The 25,779-nt window shown below is 42.6% G+C and overlaps 1 protein-coding gene across 1 annotated transcript in view; it reads left to right on the forward strand.

Moving 5' to 3' along the window:
* The window catches only part of clasp1a (cytoplasmic linker associated protein 1a), a 68,380-nt gene that overhangs the window by 40,158 nt on the left and 2,443 nt on the right, over nucleotides 1-25,779 (forward strand). The window contains exons 17-42 of the mRNA XM_068572415.1: nucleotides 600-764; nucleotides 1,397-1,443; nucleotides 1,923-2,087; nucleotides 4,544-4,651; nucleotides 5,060-5,086; nucleotides 5,683-5,847; nucleotides 7,599-7,703; nucleotides 8,560-8,622; nucleotides 9,403-9,506; nucleotides 10,458-10,481; nucleotides 11,433-11,677; nucleotides 11,854-11,917; nucleotides 12,083-12,085; nucleotides 12,210-12,373; nucleotides 12,596-12,674; nucleotides 12,795-12,938; nucleotides 16,218-16,367; nucleotides 16,546-16,652; nucleotides 18,119-18,244; nucleotides 18,610-18,757; nucleotides 19,023-19,269; nucleotides 19,760-19,816; nucleotides 20,608-20,801; nucleotides 20,933-21,061; nucleotides 22,823-23,029; nucleotides 23,439-23,555. Of these exons, the coding sequence (XP_068428516.1) occupies nucleotides 600-764; nucleotides 1,397-1,443; nucleotides 1,923-2,087; nucleotides 4,544-4,651; nucleotides 5,060-5,086; nucleotides 5,683-5,847; nucleotides 7,599-7,703; nucleotides 8,560-8,622; nucleotides 9,403-9,506; nucleotides 10,458-10,481; nucleotides 11,433-11,677; nucleotides 11,854-11,917; nucleotides 12,083-12,085; nucleotides 12,210-12,373; nucleotides 12,596-12,674; nucleotides 12,795-12,938; nucleotides 16,218-16,367; nucleotides 16,546-16,652; nucleotides 18,119-18,244; nucleotides 18,610-18,757; nucleotides 19,023-19,269; nucleotides 19,760-19,816; nucleotides 20,608-20,801; nucleotides 20,933-21,061; nucleotides 22,823-23,029; nucleotides 23,439-23,555 (3,154 nt within the window). The remainder of the gene's footprint in view (nucleotides 1-599; nucleotides 765-1,396; nucleotides 1,444-1,922; nucleotides 2,088-4,543; nucleotides 4,652-5,059; nucleotides 5,087-5,682; nucleotides 5,848-7,598; nucleotides 7,704-8,559; nucleotides 8,623-9,402; nucleotides 9,507-10,457; nucleotides 10,482-11,432; nucleotides 11,678-11,853; nucleotides 11,918-12,082; nucleotides 12,086-12,209; nucleotides 12,374-12,595; nucleotides 12,675-12,794; nucleotides 12,939-16,217; nucleotides 16,368-16,545; nucleotides 16,653-18,118; nucleotides 18,245-18,609; nucleotides 18,758-19,022; nucleotides 19,270-19,759; nucleotides 19,817-20,607; nucleotides 20,802-20,932; nucleotides 21,062-22,822; nucleotides 23,030-23,438; nucleotides 23,556-25,779) is intronic.

Here is a 25,779-nt window from a genome sequence, read left to right on the forward strand (position 1 = left end):
GAGTCCTCCTGCTCATTTTGTGCTGCTATGTAGTCCTGATATGGCGTGCGGGGAACAGAAAGAAAAAATGCAGTCCATAATAGTCTCTCCTTTAAACTATTTTACTCTCATCTTTTTTCCTCACAGTTTGCATGTTGATGAAGTCACAGTTAGTGTTTTAGAGGGAACTTTTCAAATTGTTAATTAGTTCTTGGATTGTTGCAATGCGGGTGGTGTGTGCTTATGTATATGTCATTATAGCATAGTATCACAATCTTTAGTTTGGCGATATTGAGTCGGTGCACGAACGCCAAGTATCAATCTTTATTATATGGACTATTAAATCGCAATTAGGAATGTCAGGGATTAACTGATTTGCCCTCAACTGTGATTGTGATAATATTTTATCGTGACTTAGGTATTGTGATACCGTACCGTAACATAGGTATCGTGATAATATCGTAGTGTGGAGCCTCAAGTATTTCCCACCACTATTATTTAGTCACATCTTTCGTTAAAAAACAAATATGGATTCCACCACTTATTTGTAGTCCTATGGTGAACTTTATGTTTTAGGATATATTCATGTACCTTGCGCTTTTCCTCGCTGTCACCTGTAGATGCTATTGGGGTTTCCATGGTCACTTCAGCCGGGAGGCAGAGCATCTGTTCCAGGCACTGGAGTCCACCTATCAGAAGGCCCTCCAGTCTCACCTGAAGGGTGACAGTATTGTGTCTCTACCCCAGTCGGACCGCTCGTCGTCGTCCTCCCAGGAGAGTCTCAAGTAAGGCCCCTCACACTTCACCACCAGAGATTTCACCTCCTCACATCCCTCTCTGTCCTCCCGTTTGCACATCTATTAGCTGTAATTGATTGCTAATCGGTCTTATGGAATATGATATTAAAAGCTTTGGTAATTATGAGCGAATAATCGGATACCAAAGCTGCATGCACACACTCTATTGCATTGATTGCCATTGTTTATCCAGTGTATAGTTCCCTAGGCAGCGTGTTGACTAATGACCTTATACTTAAGTGTGTACTCAAGTGAGTGTGTGTATGTTTGGATGGACATGTTTTTTCCCATCTTGTGGGACATATCTGATTACACAGTCACATTTTAGGGACTATTGCCCGTCTCTAGGGTAAAGACTTAGTTTAAGGTGGGTATGGGTTGAGAGTGGGCTGATAGCTGTGTGTGCGCGTGTGTGCGTGTGCGTGTGCGTGTGCGTGTGCGTGTGTGTGTGTGTGTGTGTGTGTGTGTGTGAGCTACTTGTTTTCTGTCTCACAGGAAGCAAAGGTTTCCAATATATTTCCCATAGTTGATTGTATTTTAATAACTGTATAGTGTTGACAGATGCTCATTGTGTTGGAATATGATGTAATAAAGTCTAAAATGTGTCTTGTGTTTTTCAGCCGTCCATTGTCTGTGAAGAGTGTCATTGGAGGGAGTATAACAAGGAGTAAGTATAGGATTAACTATCCATCACTTGGTGTGGGTCCCTGGATCATGGCCTGGTGTCCAAACTGTTCCCGACAGCACTAATCTGTAGCTCACTGGTTAAGATGACATAAGAAAAGACTTTGCTGGGAAATTCAAATGTCACAGCAATAAAAGAAACAGTCTAAAGGGCTGGGAACAGAAGAACTACTTACAATAATAATGACAAAATAGGAAATCTGAGTAAATTCATTCACAAGATATACGTGCAACATTCATTATAATAATTATAATAAATAATAATAGTAGACGCACAAGTTGTGCGTCTACTATATACGTGCATTTGTCCGTAGCCGTGCAAATGTACAGGCTTCACAGCTTTAATGTTTGGACAAAAACTCTGTTCTGCTCTTTGATGGCGGTAAAAAGTGAAGAGGTAGATGTAAGTGATGCACGAGGCACCTCTGTGACCGTATACTCGCCATTTCTGTGCCGTTGCAGGTAAGCTGGTGAGCACCAGGATGTCGACCACATCTCTCCAGCGGTCCCGCAGTGACATCGATGTAAACGCTGCCTCCAGCGCCAAGTCCCGCCTGACCACCGTTCCTGCCTCCTCACCGTTCAGCTCTGCGGCTGCCCTCCCCCCAGGGTCCTACGCCTCATTAGGTAATCAGTCATCTCCTGCTAACCTTCTGAAAGCAGAAAAACAAAGCAGTGTACGGCAGTTTCATGAAGAAAGAACTCTTTGTGTCGTTCAGCAGAAACTGCACATACTGAATTGTAAATAAACATTGTGTTCAGAGAATCCATGCAAGTAATTTGAGGGCAAGGCTTGCTTGGTCCAAGCAAGCCTTGTCCATGCAACTGGAGGCTAAAATAATCAAATCAGCTACAGTTTTGCTAACTTTTTTTTTTTTCTGGCAAAAGACAAAATGTTTTGAAAAATACTCTGCAGTGTTGCATCTGTAAAGATTCACTCCACAATGAGACACTATCTGCAGTCATTTAGCTGAGCTTAGTTGAGGTCTTTCTTTAGATGCCCAGTCAAGCAGTTATTGTCAAAGTCTCCCATCATCATGAAGTATTAAAGCATTTACTCCCTGACTGGGGTTATTAATGACTACTGAGGTTGTCATTAGACTGTTCTGTCAGCAGGAACTGTTCAAATCCTTCGTTGACACTTTTGACAAATCGATGTAATGAGGCTGGGTAGTCTAATGGAAACCCCAGATGCATTTTAAGAAAGTTTTCACAACATGTTAAGCTAATAGGAAATGGTTAAGCCCCATTCCCCATCAAAACATGTGCAATGTACTGTAATCCTTCTGGCCATATTTTCCTCTCTCCCTTGTTCTTCTTCAATGAGTCCCCGTGGTCCGATAATGGCCGTTATTGATGATGATGAGGCCCCTTGCTCACCCACTCACGCCTGTTCCTGCTTCAATTGCTACTAATGTCTTCCTCTATACCTCTTCCTCCACTCGCTGCTGCACCGCCTTTCTTAAATGCCCAAAAGATGGCACTCCTGGTAAAAGTGATGGTAAGACTTGTGTCTCTTGGTGTGTGTGTGTGTGTGTGTGCGCGTGTGTGTATACGTGTGTATACGTGTGAGTGTCTGTGCAATTTGCACAGAACACAAGAAAGTGAAGTGGTCTGAGTGTGTCATTTTGTCAGCTATCGCGGGCTACACGTTCACATCATCTGTTTTCCTCTCTTTCCCCCCCAGTGGTCTCCAGTTATGTGGAACTGCATGGACTGTCTGCATGGATTTTCTCTTCTTACTGTAACCCTAACAACTGTGTCCATCAACTCCGTTCCTTCCACTGTCATCAAGTCAAATGTTACCGGTTAATACCGGTCAGGTTGTGTTGAAGTTGGATTTCTGTCTTCACAGAAATTGATGTGCCACTGTCACGGACGGCCCACTGTTTCATGAACTAAATGCTGGCCACATATGACATCCTACTCAAGCTTCTAACGGTCCCTTGTTCTGTGAAATATCCACAAGATTACTGAAGCTCTAGAACCGAACCACTTTTTATTTTTAATAGAATGTAAGGCTTCGTACTACAGATCTTTTTTCTCTTCTTGTCAGTTACCCACAAGTCAAAAGCCTTCAGGTGTAGATACAAGTCAGTAAGAGTGGGAATAAAGTTAATATAAAGTTTTGTTTTCCGGTGTGAACTATATTAAACGGAAATCAAATGTCTCTCATTACAAATTGCCTTTATTTTTTGTTAAAAATTGCTGTTGACACTTCAAAACCTAAAGAACACTAAGGCTACAATTGAAATATTATATTATATTTCTTACTTAAGTTTTCTTTGGGTTTTAATATTAAGATGCTTAACAAATGTCACAATGACTGCATAATAAATAGAGATTGACCATAACATGCTACATTTTGACGTTACATCTTCTAGTCGCTCACTTTGGGAGAAGGGTTTCTGTCAATTTGATGTTGCGACCTGAAAAGCGTAAAGCTAGCCTTTTAGCTTGCAGCTAACAGCACCTCTCTCTTGGTTTGGTTGGCATTTCAAGCTAATCTTCCAATACAAAATGTTTTCCTACTCATATTCAGAAATCATACTGTCAGAATATTCCTCATGTTTGCAGGTTTTTCAAACATAGCTGCAAAAGATATTCAGTATTTGTACGTCTTTCTCCAGACCTGGGTCAGAAAGTTTGCCGATAATCTTTCAGGTTTGTTTCATGACATTACATGTCATTTAGCAGACGCTTTTATCCAAAGCGACTTACAATAAGTGCATTCAACCGTAAGTACGAACTAGAAACAACAAGAATCAAGACAGAACAATTTCTCAACAATTTCAGGACATAAAGACACACCCCAAACGTTAAAGGTCGCATTTTTTGCGTTGCTCACGTCTTAGCTAGCACTGAGAATTATTTGCAAACTAATAGACCCAGGTTTGTCTGTTTCCCTGCTGTGTGATTTCAGGGGGCCTCCATTTTCTCACCCAGGTGTCCTTCATTCTGTCTCCCCAGACTTTGTCTTCTCCAGCGTCTCTGTCCAGGGTCGGGGTCAAACACGTTTCAGTAATTCAAGCGGAATAAAACTCCAACTGCTTCTCGTCTTTCTTCCTCCCTTTGTCGTCCAGGTCGTGTTCGTACCAGGAGACAGAGCTCGGGCAGTGTGGGTGGAGCCAATACCTCGGTGGTGGACAGCAGGGGGCGCAGCCGAGCCAAAGTAGTCTCTCAGTCCCAGCGTATGTATATGCACCACACACACACGTCATGAGTTGAATTGAAATCACACACATTCTGTACCAAGCCGCCACTCATGTGCCGGTATGATCTTTGTCTGCTTCGGCTTTGAGATCATACCAGACGGTCTGCTGTTTCTCGTTTGTGTGTGTGATGTTTCTCATTTGCTACAGCAGCCCAATACACACTCCCAGTCACTCACCACACGTTGTGTGTGCACATTTGTGAGCCTACATGCATGCACAGTTTGTTGGTATCTATACGTCCTTGAGATTCGTCTGGAATCGGTACACAACCAACACGTTCCCAGCCGGTCAGAGGGCATGCTGGGTAAATGCAATAAACATAACCCCTTCTGTCTCATTTTGACCGTTCTCCACCCTGTCCTGCCTATTGCTTCCATCACCCAGGATCCAGATCAGCCAATCCCATCAATGGTAAGGCCTCAGCTTCATCCAATCACAAGCCCAGATGCCTCATCACTCCTTAGCACGCGACCCATTTTTTTGGCCTTTTACCTTTTTGTTTCACCACGTACAGTAGCAGCATGCTCCGTTCATCACGTCACATCTTTCCCACAGTTTGTTTGGAATCAGAAATGTGTGTCGTCAAGTCTTTGTGGCCTTTGTTTTCACCGTTAAAGTGTTGATCGTACAGTTGGATGACTGCTTAGTAAATGTTTCCACACAGCTGAGTTAGTTAGAACGTTGGTCCATCCTGTAGGTGTCTGTAACAAATTCCTGTGAAGTTCTGTTTGCCTCCAAATTCTGTGTTGTGAAAATAGTATTTATTCACCTTCAAACACTATAACTACATCCATGACATAGTTGAGAAGTTTACAGTCTACACTGAGATGAATAAATGTAGAAAAAGACATTACACAATGTTACATTGCTGCACTGTCCCCACAGCATTGGGCCTATTGACACAGACCTTGTGTTTAGAGACTCGACCATGTTACTAAAGGTTGGACCAATGCGAATACAGTCTAATCACAGGACATGTTTTTGTTTTTTCTCCTTTCTCCCGGCAGCCGGAAGCCGCTCCAGTTCCCCAGGCAAGCTGCTCGGCCACGGCAGCTACGGCCGGATCCCTCGAGCCCCGGTGTCGGCCTCCACCACACCGGCTGACAAGCGCACCAGGATCCCCCGCAGCCAGGGCTGCAGCCGAGAGACCAGCCCCAGCCGAATGGGTCTCGGTAAGGCCAGAAGTCTGGGAGAGTGAATTACTGGGACTCTAACAAATATGTGCCATACAATTATATATAATTCTTATTTTTGACGCACAGAATTACAATCAGTCTTTTTTTTGGGATCAACTTTCATACATACATGTATACACACACACATACATACACACATACATACAAATATAGATTGTATATATGTACATACATGCATACATACATATACACGTGCACGTATTAATTACCCACCTCTAGCGACACCCTCACCCCTCAAGAGAATGTATTATGTTATAATATTATAATTATATTCAGTCCTGATCATAAGGACCAAATATTCATTCTTTTTAGAAAAATCTTAACCCTTTCAATGGTTTGTTTACACAATGTCACTGTTTGTGCCACAAACACATTATTTTTAAATTGTTTCTGTTCTGAATACTAAATGCTTTCAGGAATTTTCTTTCACAGTCTGGGATGTGTCAATAATTAGTAACTATTTGATATTGATTGATATTTTTTGTGCAGGAAACCCTACAAAATGCTATTATTTGCCTGAAAGTGGATGAAGCTCGTTGAGAATAGTAAAAACTACAGTTGTGCGCTGGGGCTGTAGATTAAACCTGATGCAACTATGGTTTTCAATGGAAGCACTATTCTGTGACAAGACTCTGCCACGAGTTGAACACTCTCCGTTCACACGCTCCTCCTCACGAAACCACACAGGTGGTGAACAACGTGAAACTTGGAGCGTCCTTTCTGAACGTCCCGACTCTTTGAAACGCCGCACAGATTGCCCAAAACAAAGACACCAGTGTCTGTTCAGCTACTTCTCTTTTCATCGTGAGATAAACGTACACACATAGTTTCGGTCTTCAGCTGGCCTCACAGATCTGTTCTGATGTATGATTGGTTGAGAGTTGTTATGTGAGTTGTAGTGGTTGATGCCCGACGGCAACACATTTAGTACCTTTGGACAACCACAGGGGGGTGACTTTTCCCTTTAATGGACTGGCTGCTCTTTGTTTTGTTTTGTTTCAACAAGAGGAAATGTTGAATGTTTCTGATTGATTACAGATCCTTCTTTTTTGCTTTGTTTTCAATATAAGGAGGATACTGTTCCTCTGTTACTTCTAATGTTATCACATTTTGAAGTGTCTTAATATATCAATGTTCAGACTGTCTAACCTTTACTAGCAGTATGCTGTTTGACCAACTCACTCACCCAGCACCCTACTACCGCTTCTCTCTCTGTTCTACTTTCAATTTCTCTTAATCGTCTTCCCTCCCTCCAGTCCTTGTGTCTCTCCTTATATGTTGTGTCAGTAGCGTCAGGTACCCCTGGATGACGATGTCAGTTTACTGAATTTTTTCATTTGTTTAGAGAAACATTATCCACAAGTGATGGTCATCAAATTTATTGAGCACATTCTTGCACCCCAAATAATTTTCATTTTGGGCAATTCCTAAAATCACATGTTGAACAAATTGCCATCAGATTTGCTCTGCACACAAATGTGTTAAGACGATGGTTCTCAAAAGCCTTTTGATGTTGATGACCATCTAGCCTATGCTAAGCTAATTTTAATTATAAGAATAGTCACCAGTTTGTTGTTTCAACCAATCTCTTCTCTCCCTCACTCCTGACTCTCTGCCTCTCATCCCGTCATGAATGCACACTGACATTCCCACCTAACTTATTGTCCTGACAGCCAGCCTGTGTGGTAAAGCTCTTCTTCCTGCTGCTCTTCCCTACCGCACGCTAGCCCGGAGCCGCATCCCCCGTCCCAGCATGAGTCAGGGTTGCAGTCGCGACACCAGTCGCGAGAGCAGCCGTGACACCAGCCCCGCTCGGGGCTTCACTCCTCTGGGTGAGTAACCGCTGAGCTAACAGCTAACAGCTGTCGGGACCACCTCCTCAGTGAGTGTCCCAACCGGAGAATCTTTACCGGATGCTAACACGAGCCTCCCTCCCGTGGTTGATGTTCTTCATAGTGTCGTTCTGCTTGTCTTTCTCTGCGCTTGCACTGGTAGTGTCTCTCTGGGTCGAAGGACGATTGCTGTTTCGTGTCCAGTGTTTCTTCTGAATCCTGTTCTATTTCACTCTGTACTGTGACACGGTTTTGCCCCCTCTTCTTTGTTTCTGGATTAATTATTTGTTGTGAGGCTCGAAGTGTGGAATGAAATTTGGTTAGAGGTCATACAAAATGGGCCAACCCCTGCTATACTGTATATCCAAATGTAATGCATCGAGACGTGACCTTTTTCACACTTCAGTGCGCACTTAAATCTCAGCTGATCTTGATTGTAAAGTGAGCAATGTATTTCCAATCTACCAAGTCTATTTCATTTAATTTCTTCAGCCTCCATAGTATATATATATATATATATATATATATATATATATATATATATATATATATATATATATATATATATATATAATTTTCTTTTCTGTATTTAGGATTTAAGAACAGGTTCCTCTCAGGGCTTCTTTGGAAACCCCACTAATTCCAAGACAAGCCAGAGTCTACTATTATATTCATTTTTCCAATTAAAGAAAAGAACATGACAAAATCCAGCCAGGTGTATCTAATGGTCAGTGCAGCAGTGTTAAAATATCCCCTGAGTCTTAACTTACAGGTGGGTGTTAAGCTTGTAGTGTGTGTGAGTGTGTGTCACTAACCCCATGGTCTGGATGTTGCCCACTTCTCCTGTCCCATGCAGCCTCTCGACGTCACTCCCGTTCAACCAGCGCTCTCTCCACAGCCGACCCCCACAGCCAGTCAGGTGACTTGCATGCCCAGATGGCCCAACCTCCCAGTCCCCCTCGGCCCGCCCCCCCTCGCCGAAGTCCTTATTTTATAGGAAGCAGCATGCATCTGTGTTTGTGATGTGACAGCAGGTAGCATCCATCGTTCCTTTACTTTATGTTCTCTCCAGATATTTTTTTTTTAGCTTTTCATTCAGTATTTTAGCAAACAGGAAAGTTAAGAATGGACAGGTTGTATTTGTTCAGCATGCATAGGGAGCCGTTGGTTTCATCTGCTTGTCCCTTAATCACCACACTTTTTTCATTTTAGCTGTGATCTCTGTGGAATTGTGATCTACAGTCTTTTGTGAGCTGACACAACCTATCTTCACTTGTGGATTTGCCACATGTTATTATTTGTACTGTGTGAATTGTGTCTCTGTTGTTTTCTTTTTCCCTTTTAAGCTCATTACTGTGGTTTCCTGTCTTTAGTTCATTGTTGGTGCTTTACATCCTCCATCTCCCAGGGAAACGGCATAGCTGCAATGTTTTTTCTTGCTCGAGGGCATGGTCATCCTCTTTTCATGTTTTTACTTTCGGTAGCTGGTGACTTGAGATTATTTCCCTGTGGTGATCTTTTCAGCTCATTCATTTACGGGATATGGCTTTGTATGCACATGTGTTCAAATAAAACCGTAACTGTGGTTACAAAAGTAAAAAAGGAGCATCAGTTGCTTTTTTTACATTCAGGTAAGTTACAGTGGCCATCTTCACTCACCTCCCGCCTTTTCCTTTTTTTTTTCTTTTCCCTTTTCCAGATCGATATGGATTAATTCACCAAGCAAGGATCTCGGCGTCAGTCAATGCCATGAGGGTCCTAAACACTGGCACAGAGGTGGAGGCAGCAGTTGCTGATGCTCTGGTAAGCTGCCGTGAAATGTTTTCTTCCCGAAAGAAATATTTTCATTAGTTTGTTGTTAATGAGTAGGGGTGGTTAATAATATAAGCACTAGACAATATGTTAAGGCAAACATTTTATATAGAACTATAAAGGTGCACTCAGTAGAGAGCAGATCTCCACCAGGTGTGTCCGCAACAACCACTGATGTATTGTGTGATTAAATTAATACAGCCAGTGTTGTCAAACGTCAAAAATAGACTTCAAACTCAGAAACAAGCAGCAATGTAGCGTCATCCAAGGAATGGTCTCAGACTTGTTGTGCTATACGCTTCATACAATCGTACCAAAACAGGACATTAAACTCACCAAGCTGTCTGTCGACTTAGCAGCCAGTAGCTAATTGTCAGCAAGGTGCAGCCGTCTTTGCACTGATATTTCTGTTAGCTGTTAACACTCGTCCTAGAAAACACAAGTGATCCGTAGAGCAGAGGCAGAGAGGTACTCAGCAGCGTACGTGCTGGTAGTTTTGTTAGCTGTTAGCCAAACTCACCATGTAAAACAAGAACAGTGAGCAAATAGTGTCCACCCCCTGTGTCTCTGGGCACAGAGCAATTGTCGGCAATGTACTCAGCTGTGTAATAACTGACGGAGATAATTACTTGGCTGGATCACAGAGTTGGGCGGCAATACAGAATGCACTAAACAACAGAGACGGCTATCTGCAGATCTTGAAAAGTTTTAAAAGACATTGAATATAGTTCCCTCATAAAAGGCCTGAGGTTATCTTGGATACATTATTTGATTAATCACGATTACATATATTCTGTGAAACTGCTGTTATATAATGACATATGGTCTTTGATGAGAATATATCAATCATTTTCAAATATCAGTTGAAATGTCTAGTTTTGTTCACGCAGAAGGACTGTACTGTACTCATCTTTCCCTCTTGGTTGTTTGTTACTATTTCAGCTATTAGGAGACTCCAGGAATAAGGTAGTCCATTCATTTTTTGATTGAATTATATATCAGTGAATGTCCAACCCATCCCAGTAGTGTGCATCTACTAGCCTGCATTTTCTTTTACATTATTGTATTGGAACTTATTGTTTTGGTACATTTTTCATATGTGTTTATTAAACGATCAATGAGATTACATAAACTCTACAGTTTGAAGTTTCCTGGCTGCATTGCATTTCTAGTCAAGATTTGTTTTAATCAGTTTTGGCATTATTATTGCACACTGCATGTATTTGGCAATTTTGTGTTCCCGAAACAGAGACTCTGACCCTTAAGTACAAAAGTGTCCCCTTTGAAACGATTAAAGATACAGTTTGTGATTCCAAGGTGCTTACAGCATAAAGATAATGCATTTCATTATATTAGGATTTCAATCCAGAGCCATGTTACGTTCCACCAGACTGAGCCAAATACTCATGGAAAAGAAATCCCACTAGCACTTAGTATACAGAAAATACAGATTTATTTTTCCATAAAAAAGCAACAGTGCAATTATGTAAACAAAAACATTTTAAATGAGTGACTATTTGGTAGTTATGATCAGGACTGAGGTGTGTATGAAGTTAACATTGTTAAAGTGGAAACATAATCTTAATATATAGTGGGGCATCAAATTAAATGTTCCTTTTTTTGTCATATTTTGATCCAACAAAGAGATCAGACCAACTGAATAACAAAACAACAAAACAAATGTGTAATAACTGAGGGAACTAAAATACCACAACTATGTAACAAACTGAAAAGTAACAGCCACAGAACAAAACATGACATGTATACAAAACTGCATGATGCGACTGCCGACGTGTATTCAATATCTTTTATTTCATGACTGAATTTTTTTTTTGCCTAAGCGCTTTTTCTGCAGAGCCTGGTTAACATGTAGGTGTCATACCGTTTCCTTCCTTCACGTTCTCTTCCCTCCCACAGAGGAAGCCGTTGAGGCGGAGGTACGAGTCCCCTGGCATGTACTCTGACGACGATGCCAACAGCGACGCGTCCAGTGCCTGCTCTGAGCGCTCCTACGGCTCAAGGAACGGAGGCATCCCACATTACCTGCGGCAGACAGAGGATGTGGCAGAGGTCCTGAACCACTGCGCCAGCTCCAACTGGTCAGAGAGGAAGGAGGGCCTGCTGGGCCTGCAGAATCTCTTCAAGAGCCAAAGAATACTGAGGTGGGATTGGGCTGTATTTGAACAGTGGCATGAAATCCACTCCGACCCTACGAGCATATGACGCGTTAGAATTCTCTGGCTTCAGCTGAATGATGTCTTGCGACAAGAAGCTGATGAAGCCTTTTGGCAAACCTTCCCTACTTCACTGTTCTCCTGGTGTCTTTTGTTCTCTGCAGCCGAGTCGAGCTGAAGAGACTTTGTGAGATCTTCACAAGGATGTTTGCAGATCCACATAGCAAGGTAAAGAAGATGACTTGTACGAACTAAAGCATGATGATTAATTATGACTTAAGTGTAAAGGCATGGTCTCTGAAATACAGCAATACTTGATCGAGCTGTGACCTACTTGAAACTAATGAAGTGTCTCATGTTGCATGGCCTGTCTTGCTGTGGATCTAACAACAGAGAGTAAGTGTGTATCTTTATCCATATTATGACAGGAATTAACATTTATCTGTCTGAACAAGCCGTTATAATTAGACCAAATCAAATCAAGCAGTGTTGTGTGATTAATGTTCAAAGCTGTCCGCAGGTGTTTAGCATGTTCCTGGAGACACTTGTGGACTTCATCACTGTACACAGGGAAGACCTGCAGGACTGGCTTTTTGTCCTGCTCACTCAGCTGCTCAAAAAGATGGGGGCAGATCTGCTGGGCTCAGTCCAGGCCAAAGTCCAGAAGGCTCTGGATGTCACAAGGTCTGAAACGCACGCCACACATGACTGTCCAGGTCACAGGGGGGTTCACCAGCATACATCTTTACAACCATGTAGTAATTCTTGTATTTCTATACAAATTATAACTATGACAGTTTGTGTTGTGACTAGCGGAAACCCGGAGAGAGATCTGTTTCGAAAGAGAGCATGTCACTGTCTGATAGCAGAGGGAAAGTTAACTCCTCATCTCCATCTCTTCCTCAGGGAGTCCTTCCCATTTGATCAACAGTTCAACATTCTGATGAGGTTTATCGTGGATCAGACTCAGACGCCTAATCTGAAGGTAAAGTGAAATTAGAAAGATGGATTCTGTTCATAGGCGGGGTGTTTTTTTGGGGATTGGTTAGTGTGATTGATGCAGCTATTTGTAACATGTGTGACTGAATGTTTGTCGTCTCTCTAGGTTAAGGTGGCCATCCTGAAGTACATAGAGTCCCTGGCTCGGCAGATGGACCCGACGGACTTTGTCAACTCCAGCGAGACGCGCCTGGCTGTGTCTCGTATCATCACCTGGACCACTGAACCCAAAAGTTCTGATGTCAGGAAGGTAGGCCATGATTGGTTTGTCTTGTCATGCAGCACTGACGATTGAAATCGCTTCGCTCAGAAAGAATGACCTTTTCCTCAAGAATAATGCTTGGCTCTTTTCTTTAGTCCCTTTTTTGTTCATTCATTTATTGTTGTTATTTTAAGTATGATGCATACGTTAATGTTTTTAACCTCGCCTTTTTAGACTTTATCATCACAGTTCTAAACCGAAAACCAAGAACTCTTTTACAAGTTGTTGTATTTCATGTCTCAACACCAAGAAGTATGAATATAATCTACAGAAGATGTTACGCCATACTAAACTATTATAATAAAGTTACGAATGAGTGATGAAGCCGAATGCAAAATCAATTGCTTGGAGACTTGTTTAGTCTGAAGTTAAACGAGACAGTGTGAAATAAGACTTGATATGCAGAGTTGATCCATCATCCAAAAGGATGCATTTTTCCCTCGACAGATAGTCAAAGGATGCGCTCGACAGCCAGTTGCATCTTGTGTCTGTTTAGCGACAGTTGTTCACTTTAATGATGCGCAGAGTCCATCGGATGGTCTTTGGTCATTATCGGCCCCCTGTCTCCCTCCGTGTCCCCTTCTGTTTGTCTTTCCACTGCTGTTCTTCCAAATGAAATCCTGTCCGAGCTTTGAATCAGAGCCTGACCTCCAAGCACCATGAATGCAAGATGGAGAGAATAGTTGTCTGTCTTGTCACTGTAGTTTTCCTGAGTTCATTATCTAAGAAGTTTGATCTACACTATTGTGGCTTCAGAAGCCACAAGGCAAGTGGCGATCCATTTTCTGTCTTTATGACTTAACAGCAGGTGTGGCAAAATGTTTGACCAGGATCCTTATTCAGTTACTTTTTGTCCAAATCGTTTGTTCATTGTTTTGTTATAATACTCATTTGGTCCACAAGAGGCCGCACTGCACATTGCATTTATGCTTTGTCTTGTCTCGCCTTTCGTGGTTGCATTAGCTTCGTGCTAGGGTAGGTAATTGTGAAAGATTGGTTCAGTGTTGCATCCGTATGTGATGGTGGAGGACCTGTGCCATGCTGTAATGCCCGTTTTGCCTTGCCACTGTGCCCCAGACCCTTCATAACTGGGTGAGCGAGGAGCTAGCTGGCAGGTCCAGCACTGCGGCCTCATTGTCCGCTGAGGGCAACCAGGAAGAAAGGTGTAAGCAGGTAGAGCCCTCTCCAACAGCCAATCACAACACCACACGATAAGCACGCAATGCCCCGCCTGCCCGGTGCCTAACCAACACCTCCGAGACAGTGAGACTGGAGTGTGGCATCTGTCACTCACCCCTACCATTTACGCTCCTGCTGTTTTTGCTGTAACAACCTCAAAACCACTTTGTGCCTTGCAGATTGATCACTCACCAAGTAGATTTAGCTTGTTGTGCAACCACAAAAGACCTTGAGATCATGACCGTGGTATTTTTTCAAAGCGACAGGAAACGCTTGGTGCTTTGTCTGAATGGACGTTTAAGCTAACTTTATTGCTCAACATTGATAGGAATGCTGTTTTGTTACTACTGTGTGCCTAACACATTTTGTTTGTCTGACTCACCCTAACAAACTCTCATACACCTGCATGTTAACATTTTATTCTTGTACATCTGAAGTTGAAACAAGTTCAGCTCAGTCCTATTATAATGTTATATTATATCTGCTTGTATAGTGCCAAGAAAGACTTTTGAAAAGTCATGATTACATTAAATGGTGTTGTGCTCACTTGTCCAGATATATTCAAACTTAAAAATGTGAAGTGCATTCCTACGACAGCGTATGTAGGCCATTGGAGATATGAAAAATAGGGGGCTAATATTTCAAGGAAAGAACAAATAATTTCTGAGATCAGAGAAAAAACATATATTAAGATTAAAGTGGCAAATTTTCTTTAATCTTGGTGCTTTTTCTCTGAATACAACGCCTGTAATTATTATTTGTTAACCAATACAGCTTGAATAAGCCGTCATATATCCCTCTCAAACGAAGACTGAAATACATGTGCTGACGGTTTAGCCTTGCCATAAATGCAAAGAACCACTTTACAAGAAGTTATGAAATATATATTTATATATATTATATATATATATATATATGTGTGTGTGTATAGACAGTGTATAGGGTCACAGGGTTCATCCTACTTGAGTTTGCTAATCTGAAGTTGAAATCAGATTGTTAGTCCATCAATCTCTGCATTCATTCTGTCATGCTGAGGTGTTAAGATATTAAGATCTCAGATCTTTCCTCATAATCATCACATTTAGATTGTTTGATTTAGCATCAAAGTAAATCATTGTACTTGTTGTCCGTACAGTTATGCTGACAGCAACCAGGACCTGCTGGTAGCTGATGAAGCATGACTTTTCACACTGCAGATTCAACTTAATGTACAAATAAATAGAGGCAAAAAGCTCTGCAACCATGGCTAATGTAATGAGTTAGCACCAAAGCTAACCCATTGACTTACATTGCTGCATTATACATTACCTGAAACATGAGGGCAATGCCAAGATATAAAAGAAACTAGACAGCCAACTTGTTTTTTTAGAAATGCTGCCATCAACCTGTAAATCTAGTTTAAGAAAAACAAAACAAGCTTGAACAGCTCAGGGTGTGGCAGCTAAAGCAGCCACATTCACAAACATATGAGTGTTATCCCTCATATGTGTTTAAAAGAGTTGAACATTTTGGACGTTTCTGTCTTTAAACAGCAGAATGTCTTCTGATGGACTGAAGCACCTTTTGTAGTGTTAAAGTTCCCCAGCAACCACAGCCAGCCAGTATTTTCTACTGCCCCCTTCCAGTTTGATCTGTACTCACCTGCATGTTGCCTCATTGATATAGTAGTATTATCTCTGAATGGTTGCATACTTCATTAGCTTTACACTGAATGCAGCTTTGAACTCTCACCTTTTAACCATTTCTTTTCACAGGTTAACGCATATGAGTCTGCACTAAGGAGCTGGACAGTTGGTTTCCATGGTTTCATAATTATTTTTGTACCTTTGTTGACGTTAGCCTTTGCATCAAATTGGTCTTTACAGATGCTAAGCATGTGGAAAACTGTCAAATATTACAACCCTTCATAATTCAGTCACAAGCTCTACTAACTGACGTTTTATAAAAACCTGCTGTTTTCAATCACTTTGATCCGAAATTGCTGTTAGAAACAAATGGTCAAGCTACTTGTGGAACCAAAGAAACCCTCTGAGCCTCCCAAAGTTGTTGTGTGCTCCACCCTCACTTGTTGTGTTCCACTGCCTCCAGGCCGCCCAGGTGGTGCTGATCTCTTTGTTTGAGCTCAACACCCCGGAGTTCACCATGCTGCTGGGAGCTCTCCCCAAAACCTTCCAGGACGGAGCCACCAAACTGCTGCACAACCACCTAAAGAACTCCAGCAACACCAGCAGCGGTGTGGTGAGTCAGGAGAGCCGCTGTAGTGTGTGATTCCTCATAGAAGCCCCGCGCGGGTGAAGACTTGTGTACCAATGCCCACACAGTAGTAAACATCATGCTCGGCGCATTGAGATCAGTAGAACCGTCAGGCAGCAGGTTCGCCACATTCAGACTTCATCATGGTTTCCTTGTCTTTCAGGGGTCTCCTAGCAACACCATTGGCCGGACACCAACACGCCACACCCCCAGCAGAACCAGCCCTCTTACCTCTCCGACAAACTGTTCCCACGGAGGACTGTCTCCAAGGTAGCAAATATCCCATCTGTTTTTAACTATTATCTTCAACACACCATCCCTCCGTCCTAATCATAGATTTGATGTAAAGATGGACGACACCTCTCCACTTAACGCCGCTGTACAAAAGTCTAGCCAAAATATCCTGAATTCAGGCGCCGCCATCTTGCGCTGTTGACATCATTTGGAGTAGGCACAGTGGTGATCGGTGGACAGAGCAGTGGTATCAAGGTCTCACCCATACGCCGCCTGAGCCAATCATGAGCACGAGCACGGCCACAGCTTGTTAGTGTGAGCTCCAATGTCAGTTCTGCTGTACTGAACTGACGCTGACGCCACAGTAGCTGGCTAGAAAACACAACTAGAAATTCATGTTTCAGAAACGTCATCTACACGTGGATGTGATCACAGCTGACAGCTCTGACTAAGTTTACTTGGTCTGAGGAAATGTTGCTACCCTAGCGAGTGACACGCTCAATGACAGTATGAAGCATAGACTGTCTATAAATATATTTATAGACAGTGAATGTTCGGTACAGTCACTTCATTCATGAAGTCTATCTGCCTATCATGATGGAACACCCACTTTTTATGGCATCAAATAACTGATGCCATACAAATCAAATGTATCAGAAAAATGTCCACGTGAGCATTCATCAACAGGCGTAGAACTATTTAAGATGAGAGAAACCCTCTCTGGGAAAAATGTATTTGACAACTTTTTAGTTCGGCCTGCTAAGTAGAGAGAGTGGGATTTTTTAGCTGACCAGGAGGGTGATAGAGATGTTTGGGCTTCCCCTTTGGTGGCGCTGTCATATCGTCCATCTTTATTTACAGTCTATGGTGCTTATGGCTTTGGTGTGAACATGCGACTAAACATTTGGTTGAACTAACAGTGGGTTGGTGGGAGCATGATACTGTGTGACTTGCTCAGAGAGAACACTTGCAAATCAAATACAACTTCTAAAACAGCTCTTATCCTCTCGGCAGCTGATAAATATTGAAGTGCCTTGAATGTTGACCTGTATTGGGCTATTGATATAACATTACAAACATGAAAAGGTAGCTGATCCTGTGCTAGTGCATAGTGGCCAGTGACTGATTCTCTCTGAGCAGCTCATTCACCTGGGGCAATAGTCTTTTAACCTGCAAGCTGAAACCCATAAACACAGAAACGCAGAGACTGAATGTCCTGGGAATAATTACCTTCATTGAACCTGAAGTATACTTTATGTTCTGGCCTCATCATGTCTGACTTTGTGGGATTCTGCTACTTTCCTGTTCTCTCCTTAAATTAACACTTTCATTTAACCTCATAGCTAGTTCATTTTTTTGTCTCTTCTCTTCTGCACACTTGTTTTTTCTCTTTCTCCTCCTCCTTGTCTTGTCTTGATTCCTGTCGCCCTCGCCCCACTCTCTCTCTCTCTCTTCCCCTTCTGTCTGTCCATCCTTCCCTCCCGGCTGCGCTCTGGCAACAGTCGGTTATGGGGTTGGGGTGTCGACGGACTCTCAAAGCATCCCCCTGCCCCTCCTCCTCCTCCTCCGTCCCACTCCACCCCTGCTGCCCCCTCCCTAAGGGTTCTCCGCAGAGCGTATTCACCCAGGTAATCAGGCTGCCGGAGACACACGGGCGTTCATTCCCGAAAGGAAGCCAGACCTTGACCCTTTTTCTTATCCAGATTTCCTTTGTCAAAAAATATGTCAATTTCTCGCTGAATGGTTGTTTTCTAATCAAGTGAAAATATCATTTTACATTACTTCTAAGATGTGGTTAATGCTGTGGACAATAAAACAAAGGTTTATTAACACCTGACCTTTTCCTTTCTAAAAACTAATCCCTTTCTCGGTCCAAAGCAGTGCTAAAGCACTGTGCATTGTGGCATAACACCTGCAGTCTTGTGCATCTTCAAAGATGTGCGTTTCATATAAATTGTGTGCGTATTCCTTTCTGTGTCTGTGTGTCCGGTAGCATGATGGAGTACGACACCGAGAACATGAACTCAGATGAGATCTACAGCTCGCTGCGCGGCGTCACCGAGGCCATCCAGAGCTTCAGCTACCGAAGCCAGGAGGACCTGAATGAGCCAATCAGACAGGAGGGCAAGAGGGATGATGCCGTAAGTCAGAGAAGTCGCAAGCCTCATGCCTGAGAAATGACCTGTCTATGCCTCTATCCAACATTACAGTGTTGCCGCTGCATCGGCTAAAACATACAAAAGAGATCATCATGTTAAAATGTGTATGTTGCATTGGGTCTCTTCAGATCCAGGGCTGCTCTTGTGGTGTAATAGCAAATGAAATGATTGGAAAGCTGTTGAAGCTCCCAAGGAAAAACAATGATCAGAATCCTTGTATTGTCCCACCTACCCTTCTGTCTCACAGGCAGGAAGAGAGGGTGTAGCGTCCTCTCCTGGCTCCGACGCCCGCCTCGGACTGGATGCGGTAGAAGGGGGCCGCACTGCCTTGGACAACAAGACCTCCCTACTCAACACGCCGTCGCCTCGCTCCTTTGCTGGGCCGCGGGGCCGGGAGTTCGCTCCCTATGGCTACGGAGAAACCATCTGTACATACGACAAGACCGCCATGAAGGAGGCTGTGTTTGACGACGACGTGGAGCAGTTCAGAGACTGTGAGTTCATGTGACCATGACGCAGAGGTGTTGTTCATTGTTACAACACATGATAGGGGGGGACTATCACAGCAGATAAACAGCGTATCATATCACAAGGTGCTGTACTCTATGCAGACGGACAGCCAGACCTCACAGTACTTCTAGTGAATTCACCTGTGCTTTTGTAAATAATAGAGTAAAGAACATTGCAATCACTTTCAAGTAAACCAGATTGCTCCATCAGACGGCACAGTGGTTGAAATTCACTGCTCTACACCATAGGTGTCAAACTCAAGGCCTGCGGGCCAAATCCAGCTGCTTTACGGTGTACAGTGACCATAGACTACATCTCCCACAATGCATGTTGATATTGTGACTGCAAATTAACGGCAATCTATCGCGAGAAAGCAATGTTTCCATATTGACGTTTAACTAAAGACAAGTGATTACACTATCACATCCTTCACTCTGTTCCTAAACTCCCCCTCCCCTCCCACCTCTTCTCCAGGCCGACGTCAGGAAAGTGGCGAAAACAAGATGACGCTTCCCAAGGTCTTTGCTCCCGGTAAACATGCCCCCGACCGCTTGACCGACAGATGTGATGACTGCTTTACTGACTACTCACTTCATTCACCCTCTGTGTGTTTGCATTGTCCAATCAGCTCTCTCCACTCCTATCACTGCTCTTTCTGTGGTCTTCTAACTCTGACCTGGGTTCACTGTCCTGCTGCCAGTGTGGAACTTAAAGCTTTTACTTGTGGTTTACTCTTGTTCTAGAGTATGGCAATAAGTAATAAGATATTCTTAATAATCACAATACTTGATAGCCGCTTAATCACACTAACACGTATGACACAGAGATAGACATGGACAAAGTAAAGTAAAGATCGCATGCAATGTTAGAATTTGGTTGCACGACCATCATCATCATAACTTTTATTCAACGTCGAAATGTATTTAAAACTGCAGCCAATTTCATATCTAAAATGGAACGTTTAAGTTCAATATTGCCATTTTCTGGCGGCCTTCCTTGGACACTTAGCTGGTAACTCTGCCGTACACGACAGTGTCCACATTCAAACTTCAGTTCTAAAAGTACGTTCAGTCATAAATTTGTTTTTACAATCCATTTTAAAATGAGAGATTACTTCACAAGTTAATTTATTTGAATTGAAAACCAGTCAAACAGCATTGATTGAGTTTCGTCTCCTAGTCTTAATAGGATACAAGACGGATGTGAGATTAAATGTCTAGGATTGTTTATTGTTTTTTTGGGGCTGTTGCAAGATTTCAGTAGCTGTATTTCAATGTGCAATTTATTATTTAACTTAGCCCCCTCATCCTGTCCCTGGCTAGCAATCGGTCACGACCACTCGGACCTGGTAGCCGACTTGCTGAAGGAACTGTCCAATCACAACGAGCGCTCTGAGGAGCGTAAAGGCGCCCTGGTGGAGCTGCTGAAGATCACACGGGAGGACAATCTGGCTGTGTGGGACGAACACTTCAAAACCATCCTCCTCCTCCTGCTGGAGACGCTGGGTGATAAAGATGTATGTTGTTTCCTGGCTCTGTGTGAACAGATGTTGATTCCCACTGGGAATCACACTCTGAATGTATGCATGTGTAGATATCCAGCAAGGGTACTTTTAACTGATTGCCCATGTCAATGTGTCCCTCCCAGCACACCATCCGAGCCCTGGCCCTGCGTCTGCTGAAAGAAATTCTGAGGAACCAGCCGGCCCGCTTCAAAAACTATGCTGAGCTAACCATCATGAAGACCCTGGAGGCTCACAAAGACTCTCACAAGGAGGTACATACAAATCAGAGAATAAACCACATGACCAGGCTTTCATTGGAATGATTGAGTTGTTTTTGTTTTACTTCATATTATTCATATCATGTGTAAGCAAACTTTTGCCTATTTATATATACAGCAGATACAAAAACATTTTTTGGGTGTGTTATTGTGTGACTTTGATGTTTAACAGTTTTGGAGTCACAGATTAACACAACTGATGGAGGCAGTAGTCCAGCTACCTATTTTATTGAGCCATGTGATTCCCCGAACTGTTTCCTCCAATAGGAAGGGACTATGAACCGCTTTCCACACAGTGCAACCCAAACAATTACTTACATTTGTCTTAATCTGGAAACGGGGCAGGACTCCTGCTGGATTGCTTTCCCTGGTCAATGGCCCCGCCCTCATGTTTACCTTTGTGTCTCCACAACCTGGAAGTCGATCTCCTTCTATAAAATGGGAGTCCCCATTAAGTAGACTTCTACACTCTTGTTTTCAGTTATATGGTTTTATTTCAACCAGCTAGCTAACGCTGCGGTGGAAAGTTATTAGCTAACGCTGCCGTTAATGAGGAGGTAGATTCTGAGGTGAGGGGACTGAGGGGCCGATCACACAGGACGAGACGTTTTAAAGCGCTGACCCGTTTTCATGCCTGGTTGTAGGTATCATATGTTGAAAAGTTACAAGTTGTAACACAGTAACCAAGTCTTTCCTTCCTTGGGGGCTATCCCCGCAGTACTCAGAGACAGTTTAAAGTATCACGATGTAAGAAAGCCTCTATTTGATTGCTCACATAAAGTGGTTCAATCTCAGGGATAGAGTCCGAGAAGAACTGAAGAAGTGTGTAGTTAATACGGTATATATAGGCAAGTGCGTGGGAAGATCTTGTATCGAGACATAGTGGGAGTAACAGGTGCCTGTAGTTACAATATACTCTGACCTTGGTCACGCGCTGTTTGTGGTTACGGCTATCAAAAATACAAAAGAACAGCTGATAAGCAGCAGGTTACTATCTGCCATGACCGTATTTAGACCTGTCATAAAAAACAAGAATGTACTACAGCATATTAATGCAGTGTGATGGAAGACAATTTCACTCATAACTTTCATAGTTATATTTAATAAAGAAAAATCTAAATTAAAAGAACTTTAGAAAAGAAAAGAACTTGTATTTTACGTAAGTAAATCCTTAACAGTAACACACTGACTATGGAGTCCCTCATACAACCCCTCTACAAAACATCCAATCTACCCCTTTAATGGAAATAAATCAATCAAATTCCACATATTTAAATAGAGGAGTTCACGGCCTCTCCATATTGTACATTCAAACCACAGGGAAAACCTTTCTTATAGAATGTGTGTAGCACCACACACCTGCCAATATATGTTATGTCTTAAACACATGTGTGATACTTGTTTCATTGGAAATAGTTTGGTAAATGGCAAGCGCTTTTGAAAACAAAATAAAGTACCTGGCAGGTGATTGTCAATCAAAGGGAAGGCGGCAAAAACATACTATCATCACTTTCAAATAAAAAATACTCCAGTTCTAAAAGAGATGATGCTATTGCAGCATCTATGCTAAACTCTCTGTGTCATCTCATGCGCCACGCCAATGGCCCCTCACAGGAAGTGATTGGTCCGTGCTATGGTTTACCGGACAGAAACTCATTACTTGGAGCCTAAAAGATGAGATTAAAGTAATGCATTCATGTTTTTTTGCTTTGTCTCGTAAATTTGCAACTTTAATCTTGAGCGTGTGTTTTTTAGGTGGTGCGAGCGGCCGAGGAGGCGGCGTCCACTCTGGCTGGCTCCATCCACCCGGAGCAGTGCATCAAGGTGCTGTGTCCTATTGTGCAGACAGCCGACTACCCCATCAACCTGGCTGCCATCAAGATGCAAACCAAAGTCATTGAACGCATCGCCAAGGACTCCTTACTGCAGCTCCTGCCTGACATCATCCCAGGACTCCTACAGGTCAGGGAACGAAGCATTACACAACAGGTGTTTTCAAACAAAATGTAGATTTGGATTGTTATATTTGCCTATTTTTGTGTTTCAGATTATATTTAATTATATTGCTCACAAATTAAAAAACAAACCAGGAAACTGAAATTAAATAACCATTAATTGCTTGTCAAAAGTGTTTAATGTTCGTCCTAATTCATGTGGATTACTCAACACGAGTGTTTTCTGTGGACAGCTCCAAAAGGGCTTATTTGGGCAATGTTTATATTTGGGCAATGAACTATTTGCCTTATTTGTCCTTGGAAATGTTTCTGTGTACTCTGCACTCTCATACGTCCACCGTCAAATGTTCCTGCTGTGTGTGTGTGTGTGTGCGCGCGCGTGTGCGCGTGACTGATGCTGCCTGCTGTCTCTGCAGGGCTATGACAACACAGAGAGCAGCGTTCGCAAGGCCAGCGTGTTCTGTCTGGTGGCTATCTACTCTGTGATTGGTGAGGATCTCAAGCCCCACCTGGCACTGCTCACGGGCAGCAAGGTAATGACTGCAGATCTCTTTGCATGAACATGTTCTCACACAAACAAACACACACTTTCTTTTTCTTTTTTTTTTAACCAAAATCTCTTCAATAGATGCAGAGCCTCATCCTCTTCCCATGTTGATATTATTTCTGAGAAGGTTTCAATCGTTCTCCAATAAAAAGAAAGCGCAGGATTACATACTTATAAATATTTGCTCTTTGCACTACTACATGTGTCCTTGGGTTATGTAAGCAGTAAATGAGGTCTGAGGGCCAGGTTCACCTGAAAGGAGGGACCCTCACCTCTGACCTGTTGCACAGCTGGTTATCTAAAAGGGCCCTGGCACATACAGTATCGACTGAGTAAGCACCGTCACGTTCTCACGTTACTTTAAGGTGAAGTTTTAGTGTAAACAAAACCCCCAACACTGTTTTAGGTCCAGGGATGTAAAGGCAAATTCCTATTGAGTTAGGGTAGGCCAAGTCTTCACAAATGTTCCAAAGCAATGTTGCCACTATCAAATACAACATTCGTTGTGATTGAAAGTCTGGGTTTTGTGTCTTTGAGCGCATGAACTGTAATAATGAGAGTACGTCCTCATCATTTTGGCCGAAGATGTCAGACATCACAATGATATCTCCTTTTCTTTCATAAGAGATGGTCCTGTGTTTTCTAGCCTGTGGAAATGTTTCCTTGATTTAGAGACTCGAACCAGCGATTAGATAGGTCCTGCAAATAAACACGCAACCTAGATCATTTCTGTTTGTAAAAGACCAAGCTCACCGATAGAGCGTGTCTTCTCAGAGGAATGACCGTTCAATCGCTGGTTCCTCCAAAACCTGCTATACAAGCACTAGTTAATGTCAATGTGTCCATGGGCAAGAAACTAAATCCCAAATTGCTCCCGAAGGTTGTGCCTACTGTGTTAGTCATGATGGGCAGGTGGTACCTTGCATGGCAGCCCCCTGTAGCCCAGTGGTAACACACTTTGTGGTTGGAAGATGAGAAAAACGCTTTTTACGTACAGTCCATTTACCATCTACCTTTTCCTGTGCACATGTGCCACGCAGATTACTGTGTGGTATTTGTTATAAATGTACGTCAGTATATAGAGGGTGATAAGAAGCTGAACGTGAAGGGACTTAGGACCCAGGGGAATGTTGTTGAAAAAAACAGGAAGAGATAGACCAGAAGCCCACAAACAGCTGTTCACCCTCACTGGCCAGTTGTGAGCAAGTTAGGCAATGAGCGGTTAATAGCTGTTTAGTTGGCCAGCAGTCCTTTTCGGCATCAATAAATTAATGTGTTTACTCGAAAGAAATACCGTGAAACCGCCAGAATCTTAGAAAATACCATGATATGTATTTTCGGCTATGCCGTCCAGCCCTGGTACATTTACACGTGTACTGAGAGCTGTACACCTGTGTTGGTAATGTGAGGCCTGAACAGGTGTGAACGCCTCCATGATGAGCCAGTGCAGTGGAAAGCTGCTTCATTGGTACCTTGTTGTAGATTTATTCCACTATTTCTGTGACGGGACCTTTGTATTTGAACGTTCCATCTAAAGTAAAAGCTGAGATAACACATTTTTGTTTAATTGAACCTGAGCTGTCAGAACAATAAATAATTTATAAAAAATACAAATCAGAAAAATTCATTTGAACGTCAGAACTGACACACACTCACAGACGCACACTCACAGACGCACACTCACAGACACACACTCACAGACGCACTCACTCAGAACTCAGAGAACAGGAGTTGAGAGTTCCAGAAATATGTAACCACTCAATGTGATTTTCTGTACCGTAGTACTACTTCTGTACTGCTCTGCTCTGCACTCAAACATCTACGCAAGTTATTGAGTGGCATAATAATTGCACGACACAACAAATGGACAATGAAAACTGTTTTAATAATCAAATGTTATTGATTTCATTGATTCGTTGTTGCAGCCCTAATCTGGACCAAGTGAAAAAATTAAGAACACTAATTTATTTCTCTGTTGGGTTCTTTTCATAATGTTGTCCGACACTTATTATAACAATCTGAGCACTTTTAGTGGACGCACATTGATGAGGACTTTACTAAGCAGCTCGTTAAACAACAACACTGGACCAATCTCAAATACCGTTGTCATCGTTCTCACTTAGACACAAAAAAAACGAGCAACAGAGAAACGGGTACCATTTAAGACCGATGGGATTCTCTTCGACATGTGCAGAGGAAAAGACTAACCT

The sequence above is a fragment of the Clinocottus analis genome, unplaced genomic scaffold (genome assembly GCF_023055335.1).
Source record: "Clinocottus analis isolate CAN_PGR_092001 unplaced genomic scaffold, fCliAna1.0.p SCAF_12, whole genome shotgun sequence".
Taxonomy (NCBI): Eukaryota; Metazoa; Chordata; class Actinopteri; order Perciformes; family Cottidae; genus Clinocottus; species Clinocottus analis.